The following is a 9,770-nucleotide window of genomic DNA, read 5'->3' as shown; positions in this document are numbered from 1 at the left end:
ATTTTGTTTTTATGACATTTAAACCAACATGAAAAAAATATTGCCGATATGCAGATGATTTTTCTTTTTTTTGCTTTCTTACTTTTTTTTTTTTTTTTTTTGAATCAGCCTTTGATTTGACTGCACTGAACGCATCCATCAGATTTTCCGAGAACAGTTGTGGGCCTCAAAGCAGGCCTCAGTGCACAGTTTGTAGAACAGAGATATTACATTATCACTATGGTGGACACAATTAAGAAAAAAAAAAAGAAGTCGCTGATCCCTAGAAGCACCATTACATAACCCGTTACGTACAGGGTTACAATAGAAACAATTACAAAAAGAAAAATAATTTTTGACTGCTTCCATGATTAAGAAAGTAACATGATTACAGTATAGACACACTTAATTTACATGTATTTATTATAGGCATAACTGAAAGAAGCTATTGAGCTAACTTGGGTTGGTTGCAAAAAGAAGAAACTGAAATATTATTTGGACTGAATAGAGATTGCATTTCCGCTACCAAGTTTGTAAAATATTACAGTGCATTTGTAAATCAAGGATCTCTTGTAACTAGCACCAAGGAATATAATAAATTGCTGATCTAGTGAGTTGAAACAAAAAAATCAGGATAACATCAGACCGTCCTTCTTGTCCGAGCAATGAACTGGTGAAAGGCCACAGCATTGGTGCCTTACCCACATACAAAACGAAAACAAAACAAAAAAACGCGTCCCCAGGTAGTGTTTCTAAGATTCGACATATCATCATACGGCTGTGGGCGTATTCAAGAATTACAAAGCCTGAGTAAAGTGGTCGATGTTCTTTGGTTGGCGTTTGCGTTTTGTACCTATTCCCGCTGTCTCTTCTCCATCGATGGTGGGGCTTTTTGGCGCATCAACATAATGACATTTGTATCCATGATATGTAGAATCTGCTTGGAAGTTCGTTAATAGAATAGTTCGTCCACTTTGGTTGGTTGTGTTTTTGGTTTTCTTTTCTTTGGCATAAGCAATCATTTGTTTCCTTTTAATTTGAATTTTGTCACCTGCACAGTTAATGAAGAACAATGAGTATTTTCATTTTCAGGTTTTCGCCAAGCTCACCGCTGAGGTAGTCTTTGTCGTGTTTGCTTTCCAGGAGCTCCAGTTCCTTCTTTTTATACAGTGAGGAACTGCTGATTTGTAAGGAGTAGGCTCCAGCCTGAGGTTTCTTCTTGGTCAGGTGCAGATAACTGATTCCCTCCTTCTGATTGATTTTAAAGAAGCCATCGTCATTACCGCTCTCGATCGAGTATCGCACGTGGTTGGTCATCGTGGTGAGGGCGGGTACAAACTCCAAAATGTGCTCCTTCTTTCTCAAGTCGCTGATGGTGAAGTTAAACACAAGCTGGTCGTCGATGTCCAGGCTTGCCATGCTGACCGGGCTGTGCTCCTCCTGAAAGTGAGGAGACACAATGGGGTGAGACCAGCAGTGAGAGACAGGCCCCCAAAATACTGTGCTTCATAATGCTGGACTTTAAAGGTTGGCTCCTTTCTCACCTTTGCATTTGTGTATTATAAAAATCTTAGGAAACTATTGTTTATCTGAGAGTGTCCAACAAATGAATAAACGGCTAATAATAATAACAATGATTATTTAATTATAATGAATAAATGCAGCAAACATATTTTTAATAATAAGTACTTAATAATAACAGCATTAACTAACTAATTAATAAATTGCAACTAATTAACAAATAACTGGAAATGTTCAATATTTTCAACTGATTGGGTTTGTGTTATTATATTTTCTTATAAAAACAGTATTTTTTTTCTAACAATTAATAATAACCATAATAATAAAGCAAATTAGTAATACTCCCTAACACTTTACATACACTGTATGTTTGGCTCCTTTTCCTCCCTTTGGTTTGAGCGTTATAAAAAGAACATTATTCTCAGTAAAAAAAATTGTTAATAATAATAAAAATAATAATACATTAAATGAAATGGAAATGCTCAATAACGCTTTATGTAAAAATAGCTCCTGTTACCTAGGTCTATGTATTATAAAATCATAGAAAATAGTATTTTTTCTAATAATGTCTAACAAATTAATAAACAATTACTATATTAATTAATACATTAGAACTAATAAATAAAGCAAAGTAGAAATGCTTTGGTCCTATTACCTCTTTGACTATGTGTGTTATAAAAATGTTTTTTATAATGTCTGACAGATTAATAAACAATAATAATAATAATTTGATTATAATTTTATTAAGAAGGTAACTTGGAAATGCTCCATAACAATCAACATAACAGCTGTGCTTCTTTCACTCCTTTAAGTTTGCGTATAATAAAAAAAAAAATATATATATATATATATATATATATAAAATTACTGATAATAACTGTATTAAATAACAAACTTTAAATAATACATAAACCAAACTGGAAATGTTCAATTACATTTTACATAAAACAAATGCTGTTTTTAACCACTTGTGTATTATATTTTCTTAGAAAACAGTATTTTTTTGTTTCTATTAATAATAATAATTATAATAATAATAAAAAAATATGCAAACTGTAAATGCTGAAAAGAAGCTTTACTCCTTTTATCTTCTTGGGTTTGTGTAATATACAAACCTTAGAGAACTATTTTTTTCTGACAATGATTTTCTGTTATTATTATTACTAATATTACTACTACGATTATTACTATTATAATAATAATAAAGTAAACTGGAAATGCTCCCCCACACTTTACAGATGGTATATGTTTTGCTCATTGGCCTCCTTGGCTTTGTGTGTTATAAAAATCTTAGAAAACTATTTATTTTTTTCTGATAATAAAGAAATAATAATAATAATAACTAATAAAAAAGTAAAGTGAAAATGCTCAATAACACCTTCTATAAAATAAAAGCTTCAGCTCTTTTTACCAAAATAGGTCTATGTACTATAAAAATCATATAAAACAGTTCATTTTTTCGAATGATGTCTTGCAAATTAATTAACAATAAGTAATATAATAACAGGTAAATTAGAACTAATAAATAAAGCCATGTGGAAATGCTTTGCTCCTTTAACCTCCTTCACTTGTGGGTTATAAAAATCTTAGACAACAGTATTTTTTTTTCTGAGATTGTGTGAGAAATTAATGAGCAATTAATAATAACAACAATACTCAATTAATTATAATGAATAAAGATGGAAAATCGAAATGCTCCACAACATACAGCGTAAAAGCTTTGCTCCTTTCACCACCCTGGGTTTGTGTGGCCCCAAGTTCTCTTGGTAAACATTAATTGTGAATGCACATTCCTGTAAACGTCTCTGTTCTTTATCAAACCTTAGTCAGCAAGTCATTCGATATAGTGCCTTACATGGTGTGCACCATTAGAGGTAATTGCTGCACACACACTGGAGAGGAAAACAGTTGTTAGACTCACTCCATTTTATCAGTCATACTTAGAGATGGATCTCTGCCGAGGATGCAGCATGGCAGGTGACTTTCTTTTGTTTCTTTTTCCTCTAGAAACTGACCTAGTTATGTCACTAATTATACGTATGTGTCCTACACCCTGGGACCGCCTGAGAATCACTGTGGAGTGCTGCTGGGCATACATTGCTTTGGTTTGTGTTTTTTACATTTTGAAACTTCAATAGAAGTTTACTCTAACTTTGATATGAGAAGTTTTGTTTGGTGTGTGACTGCATAGGAACAATCCTAACTAGGTAAATTAGAATTCCATGAAATGTCAGAAAGTCCAAGGCAGTGTATGGCGTATCTGCAGTGGACATGTTTAGCTACCCCCAATTCCAGTCACCTGCTGTAGACATTTACAAGCAGCTGTACTCCGGACGTGTGATTTGTAAGTTGCTTTGGAGAAAAAAGATTTGTGGCATAGAATCAGTGTGGTGTAGTGGTTAACAGTTAGCTGACACTGTGCGCCCATAAGCAAGTCGCTTGACCTGCCTGCGCTCCAATTGGAAAAAAAAATAAAAGAAATGTCACCATTTGTATCTCAAATGTTGTAAGTCACCCTGTGTAAAGGCGTCAGATAACACAATGAAATCCTGCCATGAATACAATGAACCTGCTTTTATGGAAATGATGGGTGGCCTGTCCATATTTACCTGCACGTCAGCTTCAGCCTCAGGTTCTGTCCCATTGACACTCCTTCGTCTTCTGCCCTTCTTGGGATAGCCATTAATTTTACACTCATAACAAGCCTCTGGTGAAAGTGCATTCTCATCTGTTTCTTCAGCTGCAGTCATCAATTGTCCTCCTTTTCCAAAACCAACACCAGATACACAGTGCCTAAAAGTACAACCGAATCGAGGAGAAGTAGAAAAATGTTTAGTCGCTAATACGAGAAAATATGTTCCTCATTATCTATCTAATATAGTGCCTTTCCTATCTATCTATCTAATATAGTGCCTTTATCTATCTATCATATAGTGTCTCATATCTAATATTGTGCCTTTCCTATCTATCTATTTATCTAATATAGTGCCTTTATCTATCTATTATATAGTGTCTCATATCTATCTATCTGTTATATAGTGTCTGTCATATCTATCTATTATATAGTGCCTTTATCTATCTATCTAATATAGTGCTTTTATCTATTATATTGCACCTTTCCTATCTCTATCTATCTACCTATCTATCTATCTAATATAGTGCCTTTATCTATTATATAGTGTCTGTCATATCTATCTATCTAATATAGTGCCTTTTCTATCTAATATAGTGCCTTTATCTATCTATTTATTAGATATGCCAGACACTATATAATCAATTGATAGAAAAGGCACTATATTAGATAGATAGATATGACAGACAGTATATAATAGATAGATAGAAAAGGCACTATATATGATAGATAGAAAAGGCACTATATAAGATACATAGATAGATATGACACACTATATATCTATGTATCTTATATAGTGCCTTTTCTAATTATCTATTTATTATATAATGTCTGTCATATCTGTCTATTGTATATAGTTCCTTATCTATGTATCTTATATAGTGCCTTTTCTATCTATCTATAGTATATTGTGCCTTTTCTATCTCTATTATATAGTGTCCGTCATATCTATCTATCTATTATATAGTGTCTGTCATATCTATGTATCTTATATAGTTCCTTTTCTATCTATCATATATGGTGCCTTTTCTATCTATCTGTTATATAGTACCTTTCATATCTCTCTGTGTGTAGTCAGATCTCCCCAGCCAGCCGTGCAGTTGTGAGCAGCATGCATTCCATACTTTCGCCAACAACAATATCTCATAAATGCAGCAGCCCAGATGGGCCGCAGTCCTCACCCTTGTCCAGCCCTGTAGTACCCAGTTGGACATCCGCAGAGGTAGCCGCCATCGGTGTTCATGCAGCCGTATGAGCAGGGGTTCTGAGTCGTGGAGCACTCATTCACATCCTGGCATCCCCCATTAAACTGTTCATACTGGAATCCAGTAGGGCAGACGCAGTGGAAACTGCCAAGCGTATTGCGGCATGAGGCTCCCCCACAAATGTGTGAATTGAGACATTCGTTCTCATCTGTAGAGGGAAAAAAATCCATGCATACAATTATTTTCATATAGTTAAGATGAGCCGCTGAAAATGGAGGCCTCAGCTATGTCACTGGTTCTGGTGATTCCAGCTACCTGTAGTTGATGTAGTTTATGTTCCATCTCATAATAAAACTAGACATACAGTATATGAGAAGCTGCACAGATTATTTTGACTGCTTTGGGCATTTTGGCCTGTTATCTCCTTCATACCATGTATGGCACACATTAAAAAAGAGTCATAAAAATAAGGTGAGAAGTGAAGGTCATGCCTGTGCATTTCAGTAATGACCAGTGGCATCACAGGATCACATTGATGCCAAACAGAATGGCCTTGGTGAGGGGCTGAGATAACATATCAGCTACACTTTGTATGTGTCTGTGGAGGCCTGACTAGAGCCAGATAGTAGTCAAGTCAATGTGGACTTACCGATGCATTGATTCCACTGATAATGTTGAAGGTATCCCTGAGGACAGCTGCACCGGTAGCCACCAGCCATGTTCTGGCAGCCATGCTGACATCGATGGTTTCCATCACATTCATCCACATCTAAAAAAAAAAAAAAACGTTCACAAAGATCACCAGGAGAGTCAGAATCAAAGTCTGACACCCCTTGATGTGAGGCACAGTGCAAGACTAGAGGTAATACCTGCTTACCTTTACAGCTCCCCCCATTCGAATCCAACAGGTAGCCTCGTTGGCACTCGCAGCTGAAACTGCCAGGCGAATTCTTGCAGACCCCCTTAGAGCCGCACAGTGATGGGTCAGAAGAACATTCATTGTTGTCTGTAGAAAGAGAATTGCCACCCTCAAGTTGAGTCTAACCAGATATACTCAGACGGATAGATAGGTATGAAAGGCACTATATTATAGATAGTCTGAGGGAGAGAGATATGAAAGGCACTACATAATAAAGAGAGGCAAAGAAAGATTGACTGACAGATGGGTAAGATACTATATAAAAGACAGATAACATTTATTTCTATAGAGCATTTCCCTAGAATAAATGTAACTCAAAGTGCTATATAAGATGCAAAAGGTACTATATAACAGAAAAATGAATCAAAAGATTGACAGACAGATGGGTAAGGCACAATACAATAAATACGAATATAAATATGAAAGGCAGTGTAGAAAAGACAGATATGAAAGGCACTATGTAATAGATAGTAAAGGTAGAGTAGGATAGATCGTAAAATCACTATATACTGTAATAGATAGACAAAGTGTGTAAAGGCACTGTATAATAGATAGAAAATCACTATATAATAAATAGTGAACACCCATGTAAGAGATACACAGTAAAGGCACTATATAATAGATAGATACTGTAGATAGATAGGATATAAAATGAAACATATAACAGATAGATAGTAAAGGCACTACATGATAGATAGATAGATAGATGTGAAAGGCACTATATAAAAGATAGATATAAAATGTAACATATAACCGATAGATAGTAAAGGCAGTACATGATAGACAGATGTGAAAGGCACTATATAATAGATATAAAATGCAACGTATAATAGATAGGCAGGAAAGGCATAATATAATAGATACTAAATGCAATGTATAATACTGCGGTGGGTTGGCACCCTGCCCAGGATTGGTTCCTGCCTTGTGCCCTTTGTTGGCTGGGATTGGCTCCAGCAGACCCCCGTGACCCTGTGTTCGGATTCAGCGGGTTGGAACATGGATGGATGGATGGATGTATAATAGGCAGTAAAGGCACTGTGTGATAGGTAGATAGCTAGACAGATAGAAAAAGCACTATATAAGATAGATTCAATAGATATGAAATACAATAAACAGATAAGACAGTCAAGGCACTATGTGCAATGTATAATAAATAGGCAGATAGTAAAGGCACTATATAATAGATTCAATAGCTAGATATGAAATGCAATGTATTATAAATAGATAGATAGCAAAGGCCTTATATAATAGATACACGTGAAAGGCATTATATAATAGATAGATGGGTAGCTGTGAATGGCACTATATGATGGATAGATGCATGTAATTGTCTCCCAACAAGACAGATTGATCTAATATTTAATGCCTTCCATGTCTATGCATCATATAGCGCCGTTTCCATCTATCATGCACATGCCTGTTGGAGTCTTTTCCCTCTAAGTCTGCCTGATGTCTCTGTTTGGACGCGTCTCTGTAAATAGTGCGTTATGGTGCCAGGTCCCATCGTATTATTTTGTCTGCAGAGCTGAAGCCCCATCCATCGGCCCAGCGCCTAATGAGCAGCTGCCTAAAGCCACGAGGCTTGTGCTCCACATGTGTATCTACACGAGCGCTCATTCCTCAACATGCACTGATGGCCTGAAAGCCGCAGCCTCTCGCCTGTTTACTTTATTCTAAGTGCTTAAGCGTGAGGTCATGGGAGCCGCTCTACAGCTTGGCAGGGCTCTGCGTTCCCATGGTGACAGCGGGTGCCACAACAAGCAGCAGTGAGCCGCCTTCTTGAAATTGATGAAAGGAAATTTTAATAACTTGTGATGTGACTAAAGAAACTAAACTTGTGCCTTTTTTTTTTTTTTTTTTTTGGAATGGGGGGGGGGGGGGGGGGGCGGCTAAAATACCACAAAAGAGTTTACGGAGAGGTTTGCCAGCTGAGAGGACCTTCGGGATCACAGTGCTGTCAAATAAGCAAAAGAGTCATGGCTGAGGGGAGCTGAAGTTCACTTGCAGAACACTCTTCTATGTCCTCAGGGGGATTATCTCTTTTTTTGTGTGTGTGTGTGTTTTTAAACACATCCACCATGAGAGCTGCAGGGTTGCCTACCACTTCTCCTGGTTTCGTGCAGAGTGTGAACGACTGCAATGGCCCCTTTCACCTTCAGTCTTAATTACATAACGTTTCATCTTGATGGACTCCTGCGGAGCACTTGGTAATGAATCCATTTTAATGACTGCACCCTGTTGGACTGGCAGACCAGCTCACTTCAGTCGTTGCCTTCCATGATAGGCTTTAACCTCCTGTGAGCCTAAACTGTCATGTGCCAGTAGCACTTGTGTATTTTTTGAACCCATACACAATTAAGGGACCAAGAGACTGGAGTGAATTCTGGCATCACACGTCAAACTCGTTAGAATCATCAGTTAAAGTTGCTAACCATCAACCTTCACTTCATACAGTATAGGAACTCTGACTGTCAGTGGCCAGGCCAAGAGTCCAAACCTACTCTCCTGGATCTGTGACATTGTTCTGTAGAGCTGTCCTCCATTGATTTTATAATCTGGCTAATTCCACTGCTAGGCCCCAAGGAGATAAGGTCCAGTAAAATACATTATGCATAACAAAAATTAGTCTTGGATGCTAAGACACACATTCATATGCTAACTCATACTGGGCCCACTAGGAGTCACCATTTTAAGCAACCTGCATGTCTTTGTGATGTGGGGATGAAAACTGGAGATTAACGTGTGTAGTCATCAGGAGGCCATGGATACTCCAGACACTGAGCCGAGTGTCAAAGCTGGGACTCCTGAGCTCAGCGGTCACAGCCTGTTGTATGTGAGTAGCTTTAGATAGACGTGACCGCTCAACAAATTTGAGAAAAATAAAATCTATTTCATTTTGTCTCCACACACAAGTCTAAATTCTATAGCAGCTCATATAGCATTATCATCATCATCCTCACTCAACTGTAATGGCAAAGCTGTAATCAAATCAAATACCAAACCACAATGCCGATTGCCCTTCCTGTCCAATATAAAAGAAAGTTAACCTCTCTTTCCAAAGTACCATGTATATCTCAGACACACAATAATACTATACGGAGATGAATGCTCCACATTTTACCAGATGTCATCTGGGCCGTGTCCATGATGATATTCAGAATTGCTTCTCCATACCGTTTCGAGTGCACGAGTACTCACCGATACAGCTGGTGTGATGCTGCGTGAAGCCAGGAGGGCATTTGCACGTAAACCCGCCGATAGTGTTGACACACAGGAACTGACAGTTGTGCTGCTTAGTGGAGCACTCGTCAAGATCTGGAAGGCAAGAAGTAAAGATGAATCAGCGGGCACAGGAGAGCACGTGCAGCTTAAAAGAGGTTCCCTCCAATGCTGGGTTCAGCTCTGTGGCTCTGCGTCTATTGCTATATGATACACTGGAGCACCGTTACTCAAATACTGGGTCAGCGTTGCGGGCCACCACCTGTGGGTGACGTGTTGTTTGTGATAGTAGTGG

The 9,770-nt window shown here is 37.6% G+C and overlaps 1 protein-coding gene across 2 annotated transcripts in view; it reads right to left on the bottom strand.

Moving 5' to 3' along the window:
* Nucleotides 1-384: 384 nt before the first annotated feature.
* fbn1 (fibrillin 1) overlaps nucleotides 385-9,770 on the bottom strand; it is a 311,649-nt gene continuing 302,263 nt past the window's right edge. For both annotated transcript variants that reach the window (XM_051920648.1, XM_051920647.1), the window contains exons 61-66: nucleotides 9,455-9,571; nucleotides 6,215-6,343; nucleotides 5,987-6,106; nucleotides 5,314-5,545; nucleotides 4,110-4,293; nucleotides 385-1,419 (exon numbers count right to left, since the gene is read on the bottom strand). In XM_051920648.1, coding sequence (XP_051776608.1) covers nucleotides 1,039-1,419; nucleotides 4,110-4,293; nucleotides 5,314-5,545; nucleotides 5,987-6,106; nucleotides 6,215-6,343; nucleotides 9,455-9,571 — 1,163 coding nt within the window. In that variant the 3' untranslated portion in view covers nucleotides 385-1,038. The remainder of the gene's footprint in view (nucleotides 1,420-4,109; nucleotides 4,294-5,313; nucleotides 5,546-5,986; nucleotides 6,107-6,214; nucleotides 6,344-9,454; nucleotides 9,572-9,770) is intronic.

Source organism: Erpetoichthys calabaricus, chromosome 17, assembly GCF_900747795.2.
Source record: "Erpetoichthys calabaricus chromosome 17, fErpCal1.3, whole genome shotgun sequence".
NCBI lineage: Eukaryota > Metazoa > Chordata > Cladistia > Polypteriformes > Polypteridae > Erpetoichthys > Erpetoichthys calabaricus.
Note: the sequence above shows the minus strand (reverse complement) of the source record. Positions and strands in the feature narration are given on the sequence as shown.